At 39.4% G+C, this 27,118-nt stretch overlaps 1 protein-coding gene across 1 annotated transcript in view; it reads right to left on the bottom strand.

Annotated features, from left to right (window-relative positions):
* Positions 1–1,369: 1,369 nt before the first annotated feature.
* The window catches only part of STPG2 (sperm tail PG-rich repeat containing 2), a 263,746-nt gene continuing 237,997 nt past the window's right edge, over positions 1,370–27,118 (bottom strand). Inside the window, exons 13-14 of the mRNA XM_042470817.1 lie at positions 2,697–2,857; positions 1,370–2,195 (exon numbers count right to left, since the gene is read on the bottom strand). Of these exons, the coding sequence (XP_042326751.1) occupies positions 2,162–2,195; positions 2,697–2,857 (195 nt within the window). The 3' untranslated portion in view covers positions 1,370–2,161. The remainder of the gene's footprint in view (positions 2,196–2,696; positions 2,858–27,118) is intronic.

The following is a 27,118-nucleotide window of genomic DNA, read 5'->3' as shown; positions in this document are numbered from 1 at the left end:
ACGCACAGTCACTGCCATTCACTATCAGTACCCTTCCCCGCAGCCACCAGCCTGATTTCATTCTTTGGCATGCACTCAGAGACTGCATCCTCCCATGTTACATGCCTTTTGGTTACATGCCTCTTGGAAAGCCAGGAGATATTCAGGAGCTGCTGTTAGAGACAAAGGAGTTGACACAGAATTAGTAGAGCTGCTTGCCTAAGCTGTGGACATGAGGGTGCTCCTCCTCCTCTTACTCCTCCTCCTCCTCCTCAAAGCTGGGGCCACAGGAGGCTAATTACTTCTGGGTTTTTGTTTCCAGCTGCTACTACTGCCATCAGAGGTCTTGCACTTTACCTGTGGCTTCTTCCAATGCCACCCACTCCTCTCCTTCTCCCCACTCACTTGTGCTATTGCATCCCTCTGCTCATCCATGGCTTTTTCTCCATCAGTTGAGCCCCAGTTCTACTCTCTCTGGCAGCAAGGGCAGACAGGCTAAAAATGGTTAGTATTTTGTGATTCGAAGTCTGGTACATCATCATTATTATTATTGAAATTCACTGATTTTACGGTGGATGTCAAAAACAATCGACAAATAATGATAGTGGGAAAGACAGCTACAGATGTAATCACGGCCTAGGCCTCCTTCCAAACACAAGGACCCAGCAATTTGTACCAGGTTTCCTCTCCTCTATTGGTGGCCAGAGGCAAAAATAAGAAGGGGGGCAGAAATACCAGCCTTACAAAAAGCTGAGACTGGAAATCTGCAAATGTACCTTATTCATTACCTGTTGCCTACCTGAATTTTGGATCTTTTCTTTGGATCTCTTGAGTTTGAAAAAAGTAAAATAAAATGTATACTGAAAACTTCCAAGGGTATTTACAAATCTTCAAACCAAACTGCTAGTCTGAACACACATTCGCAAGAGATAGAATGGAGCTTCTTCTGGAGGGATGTGACCAACTTACAGGTCCCCACTGGGGCAGGTAGGAAGGCCTTGTTTCATGAAGCTGGCTTGTAGACAGTGTTTCCCTGTCTCTGAGCAGAGGCATCGCTAGGGGGGTGCAGGCCATGCCAGGTGACTTCCCAAAGGAAGGTAACACCATTGCTCCCCAAATATCTGCCTTTTGGCACAAATGGGCTGTGACATTTGCCTGTGTCCCCTTAAACTGCTAAAGAGGGGTTATATGAGTGGGGGTAAGCCTCAGTGGGTGAAGAAAGGAGAGGCCCCAGAGTTTTAAAAAATAAATTATAAATTTTAACATTTAAATGTGTGTGTGTTTATTTAAAAATATTCTTTAAAAAAAATCTTCAAAAACACATCTTAACAAATTTTCACTTTAACCACATGTAAATACATTTAGGCTATGTATATGATATTGTAATTTAAAGATATAATTTTAATTTTGCTAGTTGTTTATGTCACAAATGTTACCACAGCATTCCATGATATATGGGAATTACGATTTACAAGTAACATTAATACAAAAAACACAATACTACACTGGCATATATTATGAACATCTTCCAGCACAATATCCAGAAATGTGGGTTGACATTCTGTTGAGGGTTAAAATAGCACAAGTCCAATTTATGCTATTGAAATTCACTTTTTTTGGTCACTACAGGGCTCACAATTATGAACCAACTGCACATAACCAAAACCTCCCCAACCCACAGAGCCCCTCACTGTCATTTCCATTACGTTGGAGAGCAGTGAAAGCAGTGAAGATGCATGCAATTTCCTGTCAATGTATACGCTGCAAGGATGTCATCTGAAGGGACAGCCTGAGTTCACATAGCGATCCCTATGGATGCCTGGGGGCAGGTAGTACTAGGAGTCAAACTTAAAAGAAAAAAAATAGAACTAGGGAAATGAATATAGCAATTAATTTGCTAAATAATTTTATTAAGTCTGGAAGTGCACACACAGAAAATATCAGCAATGCGTGGGAAAACTGTGTAAGAGATAGAAATACCAACAAGATAGGGAAAACTTTGCAAAAGGACCTGGTACTATTGAGAAAAGCTCAGAAGGAAGAAAAATTAAGAAGCAATTTTAAGAGCATCTTTTATATATATTTCTGAAGGTTAATGAGGCAAATTTGGTTCATCTGAACAGCTGATGGACACCATAATCAAACCAAAGAGATTTATTCCCCAGGCAACCTTGAGAAGGATTCATTTATTATCGGCTACTAAGGCTTCATTTTGCCTGTATGGAAAAAGAACAAAAAAGGATGGTGCATTTAATATGAGTTTCATTATTGCCCCTTCCTAATGCAGATGAAGGTAAACATAACTTTATTCCATCTTCCTTTTTATTAAATATTAATGTTCTTGGCATTTGTAAAATATATGTACTGATATGCACTTTAATGTTCTCCTAATCAAGAAATCAGTCTATGTCTATCCAACTAACAGTCCCCGAAACTCTTTTTTCAGTGCCTACCAAAAGAAATAAAATCTTCTCCAGCATTTCCATTCAAAAAGATTATGTGGCAAAGTCATAAGTAAAAGGAGATGAGCTACTGGGAAAATCTTCCATCTACATTTAATTCCTGTAGTTTTCAAATCTTAAAATACAATTTATTCAAATAGAAATTGTTTATTTTATTCTAGGTAACAAAATTTTACAGGAAAAGAGCACTGCAATTTCTAACTTATTTACCAATTTACATTATTTTAAACAAATAAAGAGGGCAGCTATACTCACTTTTTTGAGTTCATTTCATTGGATGCACAGATACCGCATAAAAATCCTTGTCTGGATGGCAGACATCTATAAGTTGAATTGTATGCTTGAATCACAACTGGGTTATTTAATGTAGTATTGTATGTTCTCTTCAGGACAGTATCTCTCAACAGTGGGCTCAGCTGTGAAAATAAAAACAAATAAGATTGCATTATGGATCTATCTTGCATATCAGTATTGACACAGCATACAACACATTGAGAAATGGTTCAAGAAAGGTAGCTTTTGGAAAATAACATTAATGCTAGCCACATGAACTTCTAAATTACTCCTGTAGGAAGAACAGGAGGATTCTTTCATCAGAACTGGTCTTTTGGGACAAAATCAGATAAAAACTATTGTAGAACCAGAAATATTGTGTAGGTACTGTTGTATAACTATAGAAATGAATCAGTTTTCACATTTGGAATAAATATACTATTATAAGTTTACATGCTTTCAATGAAACCTGATTGTATAAATTATTGTTGTTATGTGCCTTCATGTAATTTCTGATTTATGGAGATCCTAAAGCAGGGGTCGGCAACCCCCGGCCCACTGGCCGGATGCGGCCACGGAGGCCGCAGGACTGGCCGCAGCCCGGTCCTGCCGCCGCCGCCGCCTCCTCCTCCTCCTCCTCTGCCCCAGGTCGCATGGCCCTCCTCCTCCTCCACCGTGCGGAGGAGGAAGAGGAGGGATGCACGGCCTGGGGCAGAGAAGGCAAAGGGGGAAGCCCCGCACCGCCCTCCCCACCTCCCCGCGTGGGCCCATGCCGCCCTCCACGCCTCCCCCCGCGGGCCCGCACTGCCCACCTCGCCTCCCTGCGCAGGCCCGCACTGCCCTCCCTGCCTCCCCACGTGGGCCTGCGCTGCCCTCCCTGCCTCCCCGCGCGGGCCCGTGCCGCCCACCTCCTTCTCCTCTGCCTCCTCCGCCCCGCCCCCAGGCCGTGCAGCACATGGAGGAGGGTTAGGAGGAGGAGGAAGAGGAGGAGTAGGGAAGAGAAGAAGGAAGAGGAGGAGGGGGAGGAGAAGAAGAGGAGGAGGAGGAAGAGGAGGAGAGGGAGGAGAAGTAGGAAAAGGAGGAGGGGGAGCAGAAGGAGGAGGAGGAGGAGGAGCCATGTTAAACCATGCTAAGTGTTAAACCCAAGGGGTTTGGTTATGGAATAAGCCTCTGAAATATGCAAGAGGCCACATTAAGTAAAGCCATGTGAAATGCACAAATGTGCTGTTGTGTGTGTTTTGGAATGCAGGTTGGGGGTGTTAGGCCAGAAAGGGACCGAGGAGGAGAGGGCGGGCATATGCCTCCTCCTCCCCACGGGGCTTCGGAGGAAGCTCCGCCCCTGGCGTGCGGCTCCGCCCCACAGCGTGGAAGCTCCGCCCCCGGCATGCGGCCCCGCACCCAGAGGGTGGAAGCTCCACCACCCCCCAGCTTCTGCCCCCCGAGTTGTCTGAGGGACAGCAACCCGGCCCCCGGCTCAAAAAGGTTGTCTACCCCTGTCCTAAAGCAACCCTATTATGGTCTTTTGGGGGGGGGGGCATTCAGACTACCTTTTGTACCGATTTGTAACCTGGATTAAAAGTCGGATGTTCCCATTGGCACCGGTTTAAACACATCAGAATTAGGGTCGTTCACACTTGATCCAGGGCAAATCCCCCTTGGAGCAGTTTTTCCAAAAGTGGATTATTTCCCATGGCCCCATCCTCACTAGCCCATTTGCATTCTCACTAGCCCTTTACCTCGATCGGGGTAATTTGCCCCTCTGAAGTTCACATTTGCAGTACCGCTTTAAAATGGAGCCTACTTTGTTGTCAATCAAATTCACTTCTGCTTTCATCAAAGGTGACATATCCTACAGCCATTGGTCAACCAAATGGGTGCTTACTCCCCTCCTTTAAAAAAAACAAAAAACTGGAGGCATATTCTGTCAACTTGTCAAATTTAAAAACCTCCAGGTGTGTGTGTGTGTGTGTGTGTGTGTGTTTGTGTTGTGTGTATTTGGGTCATTACAGATTGTGGCAACCCTAAAACGACCCCATCCTGGGGTTTTCTTGGCAAGATTGGTTCTGAAGAGATTTGCCATTGCCTTTCCCTGAGGCTGAGAGAGTGTGACTCCCCCAAAGTCATGTGTTTCCACAGCCTTCCCTCTGAATGCCAGCCTCTAGCTTCCCCTTTGCTTCCAGCCCAGCATTTCCTCCTCTTTGGAACTTCTTCCCTTCCCTTCCAGCCCAAAGCATTCGCATAATCTGTCACAATAGTAATAATAATAATAATAAGAAGAAGAAGAAATGTCGTTTTCAAGGGAGGCGTCCTGAATGCCATCTCGGCCACCCCAGAATGCCACTTCTCCTTACATACGTATACACATACAGCACAAGCATTCACACATTGTATCAATTTGCCAAATCGAAAGGGACTCTGGAGACCAGGGTTCAAATCTGCACTCAGACATAAATAAATAATAAATAAATAAAACTTTTATTTATATCCCGCCTTTCTGTGACAAGACAATCAAAGCGGCTAACAACACGTTAAAATCCACATTTACAAATTTATGTCCCGAATTCCCCCCCTTAAAACAGGATTAAACAAGTTACAATTAAAACATCTATTAAAAACACAATAAAAATACAGCGAGGACAGAGCGGTGGGCTGATATATGATGTGAGGGGCAGTCATTCTGTGGCCGAGCACATTTATTCAGGAAAGGCCTGCCGGAAGAGATCTGTCTTGACAGCTTTTTTAAAGATGTCTAAGCTGGCAATTTGACAGATCTCGTCTGGCAAACCGTTCCATAATTTGGGAGCAATTGCAGAGAAGGCCCTCTGGGAGGTAGCAGTTAGTCTGGTTTTTAAAGGCTGCAATAGATTCCTCCCAGAGCCATGGGAACCCACTGGGTGACCTTGGGCAAATTACACTTTCTCTGCCTCAGAGGGCAGCAAGGACAAATCCTCTTTGAACAAATCTTATGTAGGCCCATTTTCACTAGCCCATTTGCTCTCGATAGAACTGGGTAGATCCAGCTGCCCCCATACCGAATCAGCCCAGTTACAAGTGTCCACTACCCTTCTCAAACCACTGTTATACAAATCCTACTCCATTTTTCACCTCTCAAAGGAGTGGCAGCAAAATAATATGACAATAAATGTATGAAACAAAAAGTCACATATGATATTTTTCCTGCAAGAAAGTAACACATGTAGAGGAAGCACTCCTCTTCGTACACTATCATGAATAGTGGAATAATGAACATTTTAATTTACCATAAGTGAATTCTCATGAATAAATGTTAGCTTTACTTGGTTTTAATTTGTTGTAAAGTCCTTTAAGACCCATGGTGGGAGAAAGGCAGGATATAAATTAAACAAATAAGCATACATTCTATTACCCTATTCATTATTTATAGTGAAATGAACAGAATTGCACACTTTTTAAGCCAACATGTACTGTATGGCATGTTGGCTATGTCTGAACACTCAAATGCTAGTTTACAAAGACAGGATATGCATGAGTAATACCAACACCCTCATTTTGCTCCTGCTCTGCTCTTCCCTTTGTGCTAATGGCAGAAATCATGAAGCTGTTGGTGAGGGGAAAAATAATAAATAAATAATAAAAGCTTTATTTTTTACCCCGCCTCTCTATTGGAGACAATCGAGGTGCCTTACAATTAGAACAAGAACATACATACCCCATATCCCAATCAATCCCTCCCTCCCCTAAAACACCAATTAAGCAGATTAAACATTAAAAGCAATACAATTAAAATAATCAGGGATGGGCAGACGGGGCACACGTACTCAGTGGAATGGTAGATTCAGATTTGGTTGGTGGTTGGGTTTGCTATTCAGGGAAGGCCTGCCAGAAGAGATCCATCTTGACAGCCTCTCTTCCAGCAGCCCATTCCATAACCTGGGAGTGGTAGAAGAGAAAGTTCTCAGGGAAGTTGCAGTTAAACTGCATCCTCTGGGGGAGGATGAAACCAATTTCTACTGCTATAGTTATTTAATGCCCCATACAGACAGGCCAAAATACAGCTGCTTCAGGTCACTTTGGAGGTATGCTGTTGAAATGATGCATGCATCCTAAGAGGCCAGAAGGTGCACCAAAGCTGCACTCCAGTCCTTGGGAGTGGAGCGTTGCATTGGTGCGACTTCCGGCCCCTTAGGATGAATGAATAGTTTAAAAAGCATACCTCCAAAGGGGAAAATATGGCTCAGAAAAGACACATAAGTTTGTAACTACTCAAATGAAACTCTGATAGCCATCTAACTATTTAAGTCTTAAATATCAGCATGCAAGTTTGAAGGTCATTGAAAAATATCATGTAGCAAAGTAACACTTAAAAAAAAATAGTCACCACTTTCTGGGAAATATCTGACCAAAATCAGCTTCTCTTGTAATGATTTATAATTCGTTCTCATTTTACTATCCTTCCTCTCCTGTCCCTTCTAAAATTCTTACTTTTCAGTATATCAAAACACACATATGTAACGACCAGTTTCAAGAACTATACACATATGAATCTTACAGCAGTGCATGTTAAACAACAGAATAGCAGAATCCCATCTTCTACTTTAGGTAGTTTCACAATCCTCTGACAGCAATCTGCCTGCAGAGGAATACATTTCAATTCACAGATCTTCCTAAAAGGAGATCAAAGTGGTGTCTTCTGTATTCAAACTGACTTTAAAGTTTCACATTTTATCAGGCTGTGCACTGTCAGTAAGAAAAATGTCTTAGGATTTTACAGAAATATCTTCCTGTCATATTAAAACAGTAGTATGTAGGATATTTTAATTTCCTCTGTATATTTCAAATGCTTCAATATATACAGACACATACTGTATATACTCATGTATAAGTCTACAATTTTATGTTGAAAAATTGATTTAAAAAACCCCTGAGTCGACTTATCCACGGGTCAATATAGGTACAGTATTTTAACACACACACACACACACACACACACACACACACACACACGGTGAAAGGCAAGAGTTTAATCTGCCCTGGAAGCACTGACCCTCTTCTACTATCTCATCCACCCAGCCTTCATTATGAGCACAAATAGTTATGCCTGCTGGCATTTTGTAAATTCTTTGAAATTATTTCTCTTTGCTTCGTCTTTTACATCTTTTCATTACAAGCCCCTAAGTTTTACCCTCGACTTGTCCACGGGTCATGTCAAAATCCACAATTTTAGCCCCAAAACCTGCCCTCGACTTATATATGAGGTCGACTTATAGTTGAGTGTATACAGTATATTCCTGCATGGCAGAAGGGGGTTGGACTGGATGGACCTTGTGGTCTCTTCCAACTCTATGATTGTATTATTCTATACTTTTAAAATGTATATGGAAGCATACAGAAGTTCAGACATTTTTTTAAAAAAAAGAGTCTGGGACATTTTATTTAAAACATTTTTCACTGTGATATCACTTTCTGACAATAAAGAATAACTGAATCGTGAAAAAAGGATTGTGCAGCAACAGACAAAATTGCATAGAGCTGCTGCTCTACGACACTGATATTCAAACTGTGTACTAGGGAATTCTAGGGTTTCTTAGATTCTTTCAGGACATCCTTGGTTTCCCTGAAAGACAGATCAACCAACAGTATTGATCTTTTCTGGCAATATAGAAGTGTAGTGGATGTATAATATTGTGTACTTCTTATACAGGACAGTTGGCACAACAGGTCTGGAACAATCTCCCATGTGAATTCACCATTCAGCCCCACAGAATACTTGCAACAGCACAGGTATGGAGGCTTTGTCTTTATACAACATGTGAGCTGAAATGTAACTATGGAAACTACAGTCTTTCTTACCTACATAAAATGCAACTGGGGGGGGGGGGCTGGATTCAGATCAAGACCAACTCAAGGGTAAAAATCATGTTGATCAGTCTACACAGATATTGATCTAGGGAGCAAGCAACTTGACTATGCATCAGACAAATCAATAGTTGTCAGCAAAATATTCTCAGAAGTACTGAACATGGATCTGAGACTGAGGTCAGCAGCTATATGTTCAGTGCGAAGGACATAAGTTCAGGCATGGAACTATTGAAGCAAGATCCAAGAAAAAGTGGGGGGGATGCTACAAGGTGTGAAACAATCCTTTTCAACTTACAGTATTAACCTATATCCAGCAAGAAATTAAATGTATCTTTTTCTAGTTTCTGAAGGTACACACCTGACATGCATGACTTCATTCTACAATTTTTCAGGCTCTATAGATGTCATTAGAATTTAAGATGAAGGATTAGCAAAGGACATTTTGCTTCCTGAATCAGATCAGCAAATGGTATTCCTGTTATGCTCACATCAAGATACACATCCAATCAAATTACAGTTCTATCAACCTCTTGTAATAAAATGCACTGTTTACAAAGTCAGTGCCTCCCAGTTTTCAAAATACCAAAATCAAGGATCAGAAACAATATGTTACAGATAACAGCTTTTGTTTCTTCTCCCTCTGTATGTGTGTGTCTGTATTTTGTTTTCTAATTCACTCATACCCTTTCAGTGGGTGAGAAAGCTCCTTCCCCTCAAAAAATCCATGCTACTGTTTCCTTCTTTCTCAAGTTCAAAATAGGGACCAAAAGAAAGAAAGAAAGAAAAGAAAAGAGGGGAGAAAAAAAAAAGGGGGGGGAGAGAGAGAATGAAAACATGGATGGGATTTTCATTTTGGTAACACTTCCAGTGCAGTAACGTAACATACATTTAAGTGCCAAGTTAGAATTAATGGAATCAAAATAAGCCTCTGCCTTTCAGTGAAATGTTACTAACGCCAGTCTTTAAACCTTTTGGTATAAATCTAACACAGTATTTTCCCCCACTAACATTCACTACTATTTCTGCCCAAATCTATCACCTCACTCTGCCTGATTGGTAGGGCCAATCCTATTAGGATGCAACCTTACAATTTCTTCATACCATTTTAATGATTTCAGTGACATTTGCACTTATGGAGCTGTTCCAATAACCATCAGAAAATCTGGATCACAAGTGGATCTTTCCCATATTGCTCTGAGGGTTGTCTCATACAATTGATAACTCCAATATGTTCAAATTATTGATAGATATGGGAAGGATATATAATGGAGAGGTTCAGATATTACAGTATGATTACTTGTAGTAGCTCCCTAGCGTGAGAAGAGACTTATGGTTGCATGAGGACATAGTCCTATGTCTATTTAAATAGCCAGAACCTAGTTCAAAGACTGCAGATCTTGGGGACCCTATAAAAATATTTTCCTGTGCAGGAAACTAGTGGGAATTCCACTGTAACCTAGCATGGCTCCTCAGGCACCTATCTTGTGACTTGGGCCAGCCAGCATACACTACTTAAGAATTTGATTCTATATGGTTTATTCACTTGATGTCCGGAGGTTTGAAGTTAGATGTGCAAAAAATGCACACATATCAAACTCGAAATTGGAACAGAATATACTTAAAAGCCAAGATCACCAAATTAAAGGATACAAAATAAGATTTTGTGAGAAATCAGATAGTTTCCACTGAGATTCTCACCTATACATATAAGCATTTTGTCTAAATTGTCTCAAGATAAAGGTTAGTTAAATATAAGCTCTCTAGGATTCTAATAGCAATATTTATAGTGGATTGTGCAGCTACAACAAGATTCCTTTGTCAAGAAAATATTATTCATTCCTATTAAACAGCATCCAATCAAAAAAGAGTTCATGAAAATTCAAAAGGATGCAAGCTGTAACCTCTCTGAGATTACAGCCTTAGGCAATGCAATTCTAGTGGATGCAAAAAGCTGATATTGTTTGGCATTTTAATTTAAAATTGTTTTAAAATAGTTTTTTCCCACTGAACTTTATTTAGAATAGAAGTAAAGATGCTGGGCATACATATTAATTTTTTTTGTTCATAGTCTACTAGCCACAAGAGGGAAATCCAGCCTTCCACTGTATGTCTGTATTTTCACATTTCATTCTGTCTGGAACTAAATAAGGGCAGCATCTGGCAAAATAGTCTATTTCTCTCCATTAATCCCAATTACTTTTTTTTGGTAACAATTCATTATGTATATGAATAAGAGTGTTACATTATTGTACAAGTCTTGTACTGTACAAGTCTTTTGAACCTTTAAATCTCTTTCATTCTGTTACAGGCCAAAAGATTATATCAATACAGCACAAACCACAAATTTATATTATCATAATAACACACCGATTCTGACAATCATAAGGTCAGAAGGTTGGCAGTTCGAGGCCCAAGCACCACATGATGGTGTGAGTTCCCATCACTAGTCCCAGCTTCTACCAACCTAGCAGTTCGAAAGCATGCAAACATAAGACAATAAATAGGTACCACTTTGATGGGAAAGTAATAGCATTCTGTGGAGTCATGCTGGCCATATGATCACCGGAATCGTCTTCGGACAACACTGACTCCTCAGTTTAGTAATGGAGAGGAGCACTGCCCCTACAGTCAATTAGGACTAGACTTTCATGTCGAGAAATCTTTACTTTTAATATAAACATCAGACATGTTGGAGTGAACTGAGGAAATAATGCTAAATGAATTGATCTTAACTGGTGAAGCATGGGATACATTTTTTCTTCAATATTTCCAGCACCAGAATATAGAAGCATTTTAAAGAAATCAGCACTTTGAAACTGCAAGGAACTAAGGGATCAATTGCAGTGACTCTTTTGACTGACATATTTTCTGCTATAATTTGTCAACATACTTCCTTAAAGTTGAAACACTGTACTCCTCTTACCCACTGTTATAACCAGCCATAATAATGAGACATCTACATGGATCTTGCAACATATTAGGGGAAAACATCCACTATATTTTCAGTGGATACTACATTATGTAATTGGGTTAATTTTAGTGCTGTTTCTCATTAGGCAGCTTGGCAAAAGTATCTGCATAAAATAAACATCTAGTAAATAACATTCTCATCTGTAAATACTGTACTAAAAACAGGGATATCCATGTAGCAATTTGGCTAAGTAGGCCTAATCCTTCTAATAGCTCCAATTTCCATCCACATTACTTCCTGGAATGATAGCACAAAAGCAGTAGATCCATTTTCTCATCTACAATTCAAATGATCTGAAAACACCTGTACATTACATTTGCATGTATGTAATTAAGTGTTCTAAAGAGAGCCCCCCCCCCAGGTTCCTGGTTAGGGAAGCAACAAAAAGAGCTTGATTTAAAGATATAGCTTTGCTAGTCTGGATCACTATGTAAAGGGATCTTGTAGCACCTTTGAGACTAATTGAGGGACTTCATCTGATGACAAAGAATTAGTCTATGAAAGCTCATGCTACCAACTTATTTCTCTCTGTTAGTTTCAAAGGTGCTACAAGACCCCTTTGTAAAAAGAACGGAATTTATCAAAGCAGGTGATAACAAGGCAAACTGACTTAAGATGCTACATGTTTTGGGCCCTTCTTCAGGAGAAAGGTGAGATATAAATCAATCAATCAAATAAGCAAACAAACATACTGCACAATCTGCATTCTGTTTAAATGTGTTGATTCACAGTAGAGTGTAAACCGGGGATGGGCAACTATGGAGTGGATGGGGGCCATCAGCACCCCGTTACACCACGGTGTATTCAGTGGTGTGTTTTGGCACACCAGAAGTAATATAACATAACTTCTGGCTGCCATGTTGACCAATTTTAAGATTTCTTTTTCTTTTGTCAGGATTTTGGCCGGGGGGGGGGAGGTTAGAGGGGAAGAAAACTGCTGCATTGGGGACTTTTCACTGGTCAGAGGGCAAAATAAAATAAAAAATACTTGGAAATCACCTGCCAATAATTACTTTCGAATCTGGGGATTTTAGGGGCTTCTGGTAAGTTGGGGGAAGCAAACTACTTCATTTGGGGGAGAAGATTCTGGATGCTTGGGGGTAAATTTTACCCAAATTATCTTCCCCTCAGGTTTGGCTGCTTTGAAGGGCTTCAGGGACAATGCCTAGTAGGTCCAAGGGACACATGAAGTCTACAGACCGCACTTTGTCCACTCGGGCATAAGCCCTTTTTTTTTTTTTTTTTTGTATTTTTCAAAATCTGTCTTTTAGAATTGTCAGAAATATGGTCACTTCAAACAGTAAGCTGGAGCCCAAATCATTTTATAAAACCTGCTCACACAATAATGAATAGTTCATTTTGAGTTCCATCTACCTTTCATTCTCCAACAGCAATTTAGTTAGATACCTCTGTAGTTGTTATTTCTTGAGGCTCTTTGCAATAGTGGTTAGGATTATGAAATGAATCCTTCCGAACCTCCTCTGTATCCCATATGTGTTTGGAAGATGGCAATTGTCTAGATGGCAAGCTTTTTAATATGATGTTTCACTAAAAAGCTTATAAATGTTAGGTACTGTACTGTATTAAAAAAATAAATAGCAATTGGAATAATTGCAAGACTTTTCTGGTTTGCAAATGTTTATGGGTTTCTTTAACTGCTGCACAGAATCTAGGTCTGCATAACTAGAGAAATAACTAGGATAAACAGTTTAGAGATATTCTCTTATTATATGCTGAGTAGTTTTGGGGGGTTTTGTTGGGTTTTTCTTAACAGAAGATGCAATGTTTTCTTTATATCTTGTAATAGCATACAATATAACATTAAGCTAAGTGAGAATTCAGAATGCAATTCATAATCCTCAATTGCTTCTTTGAATCTAAATGCTTGCCAGCATGCTTATATAACATTTCCATGGTCTATGAAACCCCCCGGAGAATACTAGTATAATATTGTTATATTACATGCATTTCAATAGGCTGAGTGAATGGCTTCAGAAACAGATAAAATAATATTGTCTCCAAAACATTATCATACAACTCTAGGATAATTTTTCCAGATCACACAGTATATGAGCTACGTACAGTGTGAGAGGCAATTTAAAGGTTGAATGAACTGTGCTGATAAGAATCTACAAGCTGTCAGCAATTTTTGAAATACAAAAACCGAAGGCTCATCGTCTACATTAATTCCATCATTTACTTTTTCCTCTATGCTAGTCATTTTATTGCAGATTTCAGACTCCAGAACATATATTCAGGTAATGACACTTTAATGACAAAGATACAGTTTTTCCAATCAACACACACACACACACATCATTCAAAAGAATAGTGGAAAAATAATTAAAAGCATTTTTATTTGATTTTAACAATTAAATTTTGAGCACAATTCTCTCATGAACATGAAGAATAATATTTGATCAGTAATTCAATTTTATCGGCAGATGGGTGAAATAAAGCAACCTCAGAGAAGGAATTTATTAAAATATGCCACCCCAGATCCACCTCCCACTCCAATTTTCTCATATAGCATATTATTAATGCTATGCACCAGACATTTTCTCTCAAAAAGGTAATAATAATCCTAGTTTACCTTCCAATCTTTATAATTCTTCACTCTGAAATGAAATATAAATACCACGGATTGGTTTCAACTGATAATTATTACACACTTACAGCTACAAGGCAGAATATTCAGCATATTCTGGAGGCCAACTGAAAAGAGATATTGGTGGCCCTACACTGAGAATTTAGCACACATGATCCCTTGCATTTGTATCTGTGAAATTTAACATCAGGACCATAAAAGCAGAGCTTATTCACTTCATATGCAAATGAATTTTTTTAAAAAAAAATGTGTGTTTTTATATATATATATATATATATATATATATCCCTTCACCACTATCATGTATGAATTGCTAGACCACTGTGCAGCCAAGACGCACTTTTGAATACAACTGTGGGTTGTACACTATTCTGAGAAGAAATTCCTTCAGTTTATTTTCACTTATTTACTCCATTATATTTTATTTACTCTGTTATATTATTAAAATATTTTTATTCTACCTTATATTTAAAGATTTCAGGGCAACATATAATAATACAAATCTGACTAATTTAAACAGGATAAAATAAACTTATTGTAATGGCTCTAAACATATTGAACTGTTTGACAAATTAAAATATAGATTAGAACTGGTTAAAATAGTTTAAAACACCCATTTACACATGAGGGATTGTATAAAACCAATTAGGTCCCAAAAGCCTCATTGAGCAACTATGCTTTTCCTTGATACTGGAATTATGACAAAATTGGTGCCAACTGGGCCACAAAGCTGAGAGTATTCCATAACAGGGGTGCCACAGCTGAGGGCCCCTGCAGCAGATCTCCATTCTCAAGGAGGCATATATATGGTGACATCCTATCTAGCTCTCAATCCATTTAGGGCTTTAAAACTCATTACCAGAATGTTCAGTTCAGACCAGAAATATTTTAGCACATATAGGGTGCATTTGAGTACCAGTGTGGTGTAGTGGTTTGAGTGTAGGACTACAACTTGAGAGATGGGGGTTCCACTTCCTGCTTGTCTACTCAGCTCCAGAAAATCCCATGACAGATTCACCTTAGGGTTGCCAAAAGTTGGGAATGACTTGAAGGCACACAACAACAGCTATCAGATACATTCAGGCATCACAATCAACCAGAATTCTTGTGTATGGTTCCCAATTACTCCCAATGCAGATGAGAACAGTTAAACAAACTAGAAACCTTCCATCTATGGTTTACTTATCATGATGCTTTAATTTAGCATGACTCTGGCATGACTCTTCTCTAATAAGAGAAATAACCCATATCATATGCTTAGTTTGAGAATCTGGCTTACTTTGGGAGACAAAAATTAAGAGTTCTAAATTGGACATCACAATAAGCCAACTATGAATGGAAGGATGGAGTTTAACCACTCCTGTTTACAGCAGGCAGTGTGCTCCAGAATGCTTCCTCTGGGGACTTAGCTTGTCATGGCATACAAACCCACCCAAGATAAGACTTAACTTAATCATGTTTGAGTTTATGTTTTAGCTATTTTGCAGTGCCCATAAAAGAGTCTCCACCACCACCCAGCCAATTGAGTGACATGGAGTTTCCTCATTCTTTAATTTTCTGTTTACCTAGTATTCCTCTCCCCTACATTTACATTTTCTATTGCATATTCTGCCTTATTATTATTTATTCTGCTGTATGGAGAAGTACGCCTACTTATCTTTAACTTCATTAACAGAATTGTAATTTCCTGTGAAAGTACTTCCCAGCTATGTCATGATTTCTTGATAGATGCAACATCTTCATCTTTGGCTTATGGATTCTTTCTCTCATTCTGAGCTACTGGGAGTGCCAAGGTTCACTATCTGTCACATATCTTACTATTGGGGTGTTTCAATTTTCTGGGTAACAGGAATATATTACTTCAGAATTTGAATTCTCCACACCAACACTAAATAATTTACTTGATTATTACTGATTTCAATCAACATTTCTCTGTGCAGAATGGAAAGTAGGTTGGGCAAGAGTTCTTTAGCCACCTTGGCTATGACAAGTGAAACTTACTTTCAAGTATGTGATCTTAGAATCACAGCCTACAAGACATGAACTGTCTTCAAGTACACTTTGAAGTCAATGGCAATCAAAGCCACTTGGCATGGTACAGGTCTTACTTCTAACTTCCACTGAGAAAATAGGGCAGATAAAAATAAAACCCTGTAATATGTATATCTATATTTGTTAAAGTGTCTTTAAAATATATATTATGGCTCATTTCAAAATGAATAACAGCAGTTACTAAAAACCAATCCCCATAGGAAAGCCTTTTAACATTTATGGAAGAACAGAAAAACCAAAGTGAGACATGAAAAAAGCAGCCTCTTATCTGGGGAAGGGTGTAGAATCTGTTTAAGTTTTGTAAAAGAATAGTATATTAAACTTTTCTGACTATAACGGCTTGGAACTCTGTTCCAAGAACCCATTCCATCAGGGTTATTTTGATATTGTGCTTATCCTCCAACATTTTATCTTTCATATTGAACAGACTACTACCTGGATTTCAGTTTTGATGTAATTATAATCATTGGACTTCAATTTGTAAGAGATTCTGGTTTTTACATCAGGTAGTTTTTGCAAGCCTTGTATTCTTAACATCATCTAAAGTTCAACACAGAAAAAGGAGTACCTTAAGATGTCAGGTCATGTTGGATAGATTCAGATCCATTCAGATCTATTCAGTTTCCCTTTGAGATGCCACCAAAATTTCTCAATCTGTATGATTAGTGTCTTGCATCAGGACTTGGGCACTTGTGATCAGATAAAGAGGACCTTTACATCAGGACTCCCCATGCCTGCAATGCCCCAGTGTGCCAAAGTACCCCAGTTTTTCCTCTCAAAATGTTAACTGTGGGAGTGGATATTCTGGAGACTGGGGTGAGTAGGATTTTTTTGTATCCTTTCATGTATTTGGGGGGCTTTCTGCATAGATTTCAAGCTCAAATCATCCAAAAACATGCCTTTTTTAATAAAAGAAAAAGGGGTATTGGCAGATTTGGGAAGGCAATTAATCTCACTCGTTGGAGAGAAAATTTTGATATTTTCCATTCCTGCATGTAATAACATACAGATTTGCATCCCTTATATGAAATGCCTTGTTCTCTTATACAAGCACGCCTGAGTTAACAAAGCAGATACGTTCCTGGGGGTGACATTGGCCTATCCAGGCTGGTTCCACAGTTCTTAGCCTTGGATGTCTGACACTCTCACCTTGCCCTGTGGTTGCCCTTTCTGAATCCCTCTTTGGAAATTGGGTCTTAGGCCTCCAGATGACTTTGATGTGAACATTTAGAAGTGATTTCTTAATTGATCAGGCTGACCACCCCTTGTTCCAGCTTAGTGAAGCCAGTTTGAGTTAGAACTAACAAATTAACAAGTTGTTTGATAGCCAAAGGATCTAAGCCAGGATAGAAAGTAGGCCTGAAGTCTCCCAGTATGATTTAGGAAAGCAAGGAGGGTTTATCCTTTGAGGCCTGATCTTTGATGATACAACTGACATTCCTTTCCATGGGAACTGAAGGGAGTACAGCTGCAACAGATAACACATATCTGGGGGGTGAATAGACAATAGGTGAGTTCATGCTATGCATAAGCAGAAAAAATGCCATATGTAATGTAGAAAGTGAAGCTTCAGCATCATGCAGTGACCACAAGCTTAGGTTGTTTGTATTTAGAATACATTCTTCAAATCACAACTTGTTCTTATGTCATAGATGTAATTGTAAAACTGTGTAAAAATACTGTTCTCACCAGCAATGGCCGGGGTGGGGGGGCATGGTTTGCTGCTACTAAGCCATGTGTATGCAATCTTGCAAAATTCAATGATGTGCCACAAAGCATCTTTCTCTAAGCACTTGAATTGGGACCCTGGCACATTGGGCATGAATCCTCACTCTGAATGGCCTGTCTGAGATTTTGGGTGACAAGTTCAAATTTATTTGCTAGAACTTGGAGAATGCTGTTAATGCTGTAACAACTTCCAGTACTTAGCCCCAGCTATATAATAATATTCAACCTGAGTTACCGTATATACTCAACTATAAGTCGACCTCATATATAAGCTGAGACCAGGTTTTGGGGCCAAAATTTGAAAAAAAATATCCTGCTAGATGGAGAGTTAGAATGAAAAGTGGCACCAGCTGGTTGTAAAAAAGAATTTATAAAAAGAAATCTATTTGTCTGAGGCTTTGTTAACAGATGTATACATACAGAGATATGCCTGTATACCATCAGTCTAGACAACTTGCTTCTGAAAAAACTCATTAGGATAACCTCAGTATTGTCAGGCCTTCTCACTCTCTGACCATCTAAAGCTTATTGCCTGCCTTCAGGCCTGAGACACTCCCTGTGATTCCCAGTAAGTCATCCTTGCTCATTCTTCTGATTACTGCCTACTAGTTCACCTGCCATGTTTTGTTTTTTAATTTGTTTTGCTACAGCCAGACTTATTAACATACAGGGGGTAATATGTCTGTGAGAACTATTAAAGGAGAACTACTGGACGGTAAATAGTTTGATTATTATTAAATCTTTACTACTACTGGGGTGGTATATACCTGAGGTCATCCTTCATTAATACTGATCCTCTTTAAAGTATGCATTTATGAATTTAGCACCCCACCTTTCTCCCAGCATGAGACCCAACCTGGTTCACATCAGTTTAACACCAAAGTATGCTAATTAAAAAACCCACTCAACAATCCTCTTGTGGGAGGGAATTTCACAAGTTAAGAGCAACCCTGCAAAGATTATTCCTTCATTCTCACTAATTGCACCAGTAATGGTGATGGGACAAAGAGAAAACCTTCTCTGGAAAATCATGTCAAGCACATGGAAGGAAATATGGCCTTTCAGGCAGTCTGAACCCAAACTGTATATGGCAGTGAAGGGCATAACCAGCACTATGAACAGTATACAGCATCAGATCAGTAGTGATTGTATGCTGGAATATGGGACATATGTATTCCCTATCAGCCCCTGTCAGCAGTCTGGCCACAGCAATCTGGACCTGCTGCAGTTAGAATCATAGAGTTGGAAGAGACCGCAAGGGCCATGATCCAGTCCAACCCGCTGTCATGCAGGAAATCTAAATCAAAGCATCCCCGACAGATGGCCATTCAGCCTCTGTTTAAAGACCTCTAAGGAAGGGTGACTCCACTACCAAGCAATTTCCAAAAGCAGCCCCACACAGAGTGTGTTAGAGTAATCCAAATGTAATATAATCAAGGCATGTGTCACTGTAGCCAGAGCAGATGTCTCTAAGAACAGGTACAGCTGGCTACTAGTCTGAGCTGCATAAACACATGCTTGGCCATTAAGATATGAGTCCAGAGGTACATCTAAATTGCAAACCTGAGATTTCAAGGGGAGTCTAACTGCATCCAGCACACTCTGAATCCCTATTCCTTGAATTGCCTTGTGACTGAGCATCTCTGTCTTATATGGAGTACATTTCAGTTTGTTTTACCTCATCAAGTCCATTACTAATTTACACTGGAGGTTGAAGGAAAGGAAAGACAAAGTTGTGTGTCCTCAGTATACTGAGGACACAAAACCTTCAAACTCTGTCTGACATCCCCCAAAAGTTTCATGTATCTATATTAAACAGCATGGGGAACAAAACTGAGCCCTGAAAGATTCCAGAGGACAATGACCAGGAGGCTGAACAGGAATCTCCCAGAACCACCTTCTGAGTTCATCCCTCCAAGAAAGACCAGACCACTGTAAAACAATGCCCCTAAATTGCACTCCAGAGAGGTAACCCAGAAGGACAGAATGAACGATGATATCAAAAGTCACTGGGAGGTGCAGCAGAACCCACAAGGATATACTCTCCCTGCCCAGTTCCCTGTGTAGGTTGTCCACCAAACCAACCAACACTATTTCTGTTCCATAACCAGGTCTGAAGTCAGATTGAAATGAATATAAATAATCAATTTTACCCACAGACCTATGGAAGTGGGAGGTCATTTCATGCTAGACCAAGAAAGAGATATTCGACACTGGTCAATAATTCTCCAGTATGGTTAGGTACAAGGGGGAAAAATTCAGTAATGACATCACCACTGGCTCTTTTAGGCTGGGAATCTGTCTTGCAATAGTGAGGGATTTACTACCCCCTTTCTCACTGAGCCAGCCCCTCTCTGGCTGCTTTTATCAGCCAGAAAGGGCACAGGTCCAGTATTTATGTACCTCCCCACAGTAATGAAAACAAAACACAGTAAGAGTTTGTAAGCATAAATACAATCTTGTAATGCAGAACTGTTAACTGTGTGAGGGTCAGGTTCCAACCTTCTACCCAGCCCCTTGAAGGTTATGTGTGTGCACACGTGCACATATACACAAGCATGACAAAAACATTTTTTCCTTTCCCTTTCATGTCTCCTTCAGAGTAGCAACTGGAAGTGGTGTCACATTGCTTCTTCTTGGAATTTTAAAGGCAAAATGGAGGAAAAAGTAGAGAAATAGAGTGGGAATACCAAGGGGGTTTGCTTGCTTTTCTGTTCCAATACATTAAATAAATATAATAATATAATAATTATTGAACAGAAAAGGAGACAAACAAATTTTAGAATTAACATCTGTGCAAATGTGATATCCGCATTGCATTCTTAACAACAGACCTGGGACCTTTGGAAAAGGAATGATCTACAATACCCTATTACTTTATTGTATCCCATCAGTAACTGTCTAATGGGATAATATGGAATGTGGGGTTTTTTTGTGTTTTTTTTTGCAATGGTTCTCTTATTCAAACAGCTGTTAGCCATCTTCTAAAAATGAGGTGCCTGGTAAGTACAAAGCTTGTAAATCCATATATCAATAAGAAAGTTTTATAGCTTTAGGGTTGCTTACAAATCAATTCCTTGGAGTGGGGCTACCATTAGTAGCTTTTAAGACTGCCTGAAGCTGTGTCATTCACTGTTGTTTTGACACATTAATGCATTAATGATATGCACAAAGCTGACATAACTTCTCTGAGGTAGTATTATTGTAATTATTAGACATCATCCACCCGGACAGCAAAGTTAAGAAAGGTGACAAAAGAGTATGTAAATACTGAGACATTCTTTAAGCATCCATTTGTCACTGACAACATATAATTAAGAAACTGGGGGAGAAACCGTCTGAGATAAGGATTGTCTGCCAGGAATCTTGTCAAAAGAAAATAATCAAGGAGCAGAGAGACAGTTGGATGAAAACTATGACATGTGTACCCAACTAGTTATCTTGTTTCAGTAGAACAAGGTTGAAAAGCCATAATGTAGTGAAGAATATTAGGCATTATGGTCCATTAAATGTCTTTCCAGTTACAATGTTAGATTCCTGATTAGCTATTACTAACATGTCCATTACAAATTATAGGACTCAAGCCAATGTCTAATGAGGGTGGCATATTTAGGATAATTTGTCGTGGCACTATAGAGTCATTTGGTGGAATTTAATCGAGAATTATTATAGCCAAATGCATGTTCTGAAAGTAAAGTAATACAATTTGCCAGTGGCTAGGAAATCAAATAAGAACCATCTCAAGAAATGCTTCTCTTCTTTACCTAAGGAACACAAACCGGTGATTAAGCTTCATTTGCAACCCACGGAGATGAACATCAGTTACATAAGATGAGTCATCAGTATATTTTTCCTTCCAATTTTTCTTGGGTCCAAACTTTAAATTACACTGTACTAAACTTGCTGGGTAATCTTGTGTTGCTGTTCTAGTCAATATATTCCACTTGGTGTTTATCTGTGCGAGCACAATTCTGTTGGTATAGTGGATACATCCAATGCTAAACAAATGAGTGAACTGTGCTGTTTAGCTGTACAGTGAATATACGGAGATGACCACTGACCAAACTACATGTTCTGTACCACAGACAAGTAATCAATAATATGAACATTCATTTGGTTCGTGGGTAACCTGAAGAGCAGCACGAGTGATATGTTGTCCTGCAACTCACTCTTGAAAAGATAGGAGTAAAATAAGTCATAATTAAAACAGAAGAAACAGATCAGCTACTACTCTAATTAGAAACATTGATTTCCATGTTCAGCAGCAAATAAAAAAAAACTGTTACAATATTTTAAAAAGATAAATACAGCAAGTAGCTGAGACGATACTGCAGGATGGGTTCTCAGAAATAAGACAAGTCCTTCATGCCATAATATTAAAATAAAAACAAACAAACTACAAAACAACAGTAAACCAGGTTTAGAACCAACCTTCAAGTCAGAGTCTGTAACTATATATCCCTTTGCATTGTTCCTAATCTCTCTGGATAAAATAGTTTTTGTAACAGGGAAAAAATGAGAAGTCTTGGAGAACAGAAGAGGACCCAGTAGAATGGAGGAAGTTACTCTTGTCCCCATCTTCAAAAAAGAGTGGGGAAAGAGGACCTGAGCAACTATCAACCAGTCAACTTGACATCAATACCAGTAAAAGGTCTAGCACAGATTATTAAGCAATTAGTCTGTGAGCACTTAGAAAGGAATACTGTGATTTCTAAGAGCCATCATAGGCTTCTCAAAAATACATTATGCCAAACTAATCCCTCTTTTTTGATAGATTTAGAAGCTTAGTAGATCAGCAGAATTCTGTGACTATAGTATATCTTTTATATTTCAGAAAGGCTTTTAACAATATCCCTCATGCTCTTCTTGAAAGCAAGCTAGTAAAATGTGGTAGGATGGGCAGTATATCCAGTTTAGAAGAACAGAGACTAAACATTAGAAATAACTTCTTGAGTGTAGATGTTCTTTGTGGAATAGACTTCCTCAGTGGGTGGTGAACACTTCTCTTTCAGACATCTTTAAATATAGGCTCAGTGGTCATCATTTAGAAGTGCTTTAAGCTTCCTGCATTTCAGGCAGTTGGATTTAATAAGTAGCTGCTTTCTCTGCAGCCTTGTCCAAATGTTGTTCTTTGCCTGCTTCTGTAGGTCTCTGCCCTCCCTTCCAATTCTACAATTCTATGAATTTATTTCTTTACTGGGGAAAATATGTATCACCACCATCATTTGATTTTGTCATAAAGGCTAAAATATCTATCCAAAGATCGCCAGGTATTATTATTTTAGTAGTTTTGAAGGCGTGCCCTTCCTTGAGGTACAGGCAAGTAAATTCCTCACCTGATCGATATTGTGGATCAGTGGCAGCAGCCTTCTACCTGCTGCACCTGGATTTCACAAGTTTTCTCCTTAAGCACAATCTTCCTCCTCCCTGCTATCTGCCTTGTTATATTTGCTGTGATGGAAGACACACTTCGATTGCCAATGTTGAAATAAAACTCAACTGTCAAGCTAGCCAACCTCAGTAAGGGACATGGAAAAAAGACACTAGCCTTTTCTCTTCCTCAGGCAAAAAATGCCTTGGCTGGTCCTGCCAGTTTCTTACTTACAGCTTATGAAGCATCAAAGGATCAAAATCTGCAATGGTTGTTCCTATATATTCCTAATGGCAGACTGAGAGCTTACACAGTATCATATGTACAACACTGGTGAATTTACAAGTAACATTATATTTGATGAAGAAAAATGGTCGTTACTGACACTGTACTTTGAAAAATGACAGGTTATCCAAGACAATTACAAAAGATCCAGCTATTAGCGTCACAACAATGAAAATCCAAGATTCACAACAGGAGGTTTTAAATAATTCAGCTTTCACAAGTAGTTTATGTAGGTTAGGAGTCTGGCACAACAATGGAAGCAGGCTTGTTGATGGCTTTTTATGTGACTGAGAATTTCTGAATTAAGTAGAATGTATATTTTTAAGTTAATGCCACTCCTTATTGTGTCACAAAAATACTGTAAGTTATAAATACAGCATTGCTTGTTTTGAGTATTATTGCATTCTGTTCTAATAGGAAGTTCAGGTGGTGAAAGAGAAAAGAATTATAGACAAAATGAGATAAATGAGAAACAAGAAAGAGGTGTTGGGGGAACCCCAACGTTTGCAGAAATACACTCTTCCAAAAATAATTTTAAAAGCCACAATGATGGAGGCACATGGTGGTAACCCTGCCTTGTCCTTATTCACCATTGCTAAGTACACGTAGACTCTTCCCAGCAGTTATTTTTCATCCACAATGTGAGCAGCATTGGCAAGAACTTTCTCTCTCCTCCTTCAGATTTTAACATGTGCAATGGGTTAGTTTCAAACATATTCATGCTTAGAGAAGACACACTGAAAACAATGAGACTTCAGTAAGTCAAGACTACAGAGAACATGCAGATGAATGAAAGAGCCCTTAATGGAACAGAGAATGGCAGACATATCTATTTCATTTTTGCTTATTTTTGTACTCTGATCTTTTATACCCTGTTCAGCTGAACACATAATTAAAATTTTGAGATATTTCCTTTACAAATTAAAATTTTGAATCAAACAGTACAGAATTGAGGCAAGTTTTCTAAAATAACTAGAAGTTCTTTAACTTCAGTATGTTTTAAATCAGTGTATTTCTTTTAAAGTGGGTATTCATGAACAGAAAATAAAAGCAACAGCCTACTTCTACTTAGTACAATAAACATCTGAGGAATGCTTCAAAAAAGAATACAAAAAGTAATGTTGCATTAAGACTAGCTAATATCGTGACAAAGATTTTGATAAAAATGGTTGTTATGCAGCTTTGAAATACACTGGAGCTCTCTACCTCTCTCATTCATATTAAGAGACTCCAGTCTTTTTACCTGGTAGATTGATCAATGTTTATTCTGACGTCTCCCACTTTTGCCATAAGAGAGACTTGTTAGCTTACTCTAAAACAATGTCATAATGTCATAGCTCATATCCACATTAAAGAAGAGCATTTTGCTAAAATGGCATGTACATATTGACTTGTTCGAAGCATTGGTCATATCCTTTTGACTCAGAAGGTCCTCTCAATCTGATCTTTTTTCAGCTATCATAGTGTATTTGGCTCTTAACCAAGAATAGAGAACATTGTTGGCATAGCTTCAAATATAACTCTGACAACACCTTCTCACTAACTTTTTGCTGGAAGCCAGTGATCTAGAAATGGCTGTTTAAGTAATACTTTTAGTATTTGCCATGTGTCCTGTATAAAAAAAGGTTTAGATGAGAAACCGTTAAGTTCCTGATATGCATGTACTCAATTGAAGAAATAAAATTTATTTACAGACATGAAAAAAGACATGTGTTAGGAGCATTGTTGGATACATGGAGTGTCATTCATATGTCACTGAAGACATGCCAAAGCTCCTCTTGGATATAATAAAGCTGGATTTCACCAACAGTGACTTCATGTGAGCATTTAAATACTTCCCTTTTGTTTCACTATCCCAGCTACTGATTTTCAGAAGCTGGCCAGCATGGAGAGACCTGAACTCCTGACCTTAAAACAGATCTGTTGCTATGATCAAAGGCAATGACTTCTGAGAATGACATAAACCTGCAATATGGAGCACTAAAATGGAAATAGTTTGCTTTAAAAGCCTGAGTGGGAAGATTTCTTAATGTTATACAATAGGGCTTAATCACAGATGACTCACACAGGAATTGTCCTCTTGAATTCAGTGGAACAAAGCCAGTTTAAATGGCTTATTAATTGTTCCCAATCTCACAATTTAGCTCATTTAGGAGAAAAAGGTAAGCTCAAGTGTTTTAGTTTACGCAGGATAGGACATTTAAAGAGCACATATAATTAAATTATGAGCAGGCTCACCTATATTATACTACCAAAGCACAATCAAAAGTTAGTGCAGACATTTTTAACAGAATAAAGAAGTGTATAATAGAAACAATGAGCTTAGCTAAAATCTATCACAGCTGCTTTACTTAATATAGCTGAAATGGCTACAACAAAGTGGGTACAAGTGAAATAATTATTTATACTGTTATGTTATCTTGGTGGTTCATTCATTCCACAGTCAATGGAGAATAAAATAATCCACTATCGACCTCATATATAATTTGAGGGCAGGTTTGAGGACCAAAATTATGGATTTTGATATGACCCGTGGATAAGTCAAGGGTAAAACTTAGGGGTATGTAACAAAGGCTGAATCTAAAGGGTGAGGCAAAGGAAAACAATGCCAAAGAATTTACAAATTCCAGCCAGGCATAACTGTTTGCGCTCACCCTAAAGGCTGGAGGGATGAGAGAGTAGAAGGAGGGACTGAACATCCAGGATAGATTACATTGGCGGGATACAGACAGGCAGGAGAAGACGTCTTGGAGGTGTATTCTGCTGAATACAGAGCCTCCAGATCGCCTGCCCCAGGGGCGTGGCTCAGGTGTATGGGGCTTCCACATGGGGGGCAGTGAAGACGCCTCACCTGGGGCCGTTTCTGACCCTCAGTTTCCATACCGCCGCCTTGGAGGACGCTGCAAAGAGAGAGGCAGCTTCCTCACGGGCGGCCAAAAACGGGGCTTTTTTTTCTTTTGCCGGCTGGCGGATGCGCAGCTGCGCAGCTGCGGCGCTCAGCACCGGCGGCAGAAAGCATATGTGCACATTTAAAGCACCCAAACCCCTTTAAACTTTTCCCCCCGCCTTGGCCAAGAACAAAGGTGGTCTCCTGCCAGCTGGTGATCAGCTGGTGTTGGCATCCTTGTGCACTTGCACATTGCCAATGTCACCAGCATCATGGCCTCCTCTCCTTTGGCTCCCCGCGCTCTTGCTGAATCTGCAATGCACAGCCACAGCTGTCGCGCTGCCACCGCGTCCCCCTGCCATCCCCCATCACCTCCCTTGTACATATGTAAATATTTAAAGTTTTAGAGCGGTTTTTTATTGTTAGGTGAAAATGGCACAGGAGTGTGTGTAGGGGTGCACTTTAAATTCCAAACTTTCCACGATTCTAGCAGCGCATGCGTACATGCAGCTCTAGGGTTAGGGTTAGGGTTACGAGTCTTAAAATGCGCTGCAGCTGTGCTGCAGCTTCCACACCTGCATGGCAGCTGACGCTGCAATTAAAGCCTGACTGCAAACTGCGCATGTTCCAGGACCCGACTCATTATGCGACGCAGCAGACACGG

Source organism: Sceloporus undulatus, chromosome 5 (assembly GCF_019175285.1).
Source record: "Sceloporus undulatus isolate JIND9_A2432 ecotype Alabama chromosome 5, SceUnd_v1.1, whole genome shotgun sequence".
In the NCBI taxonomy this organism is placed as follows: Eukaryota; Metazoa; Chordata; class Lepidosauria; order Squamata; family Phrynosomatidae; genus Sceloporus; species Sceloporus undulatus.
This window is presented reverse-complemented; position numbering and strand designations above follow the sequence as displayed.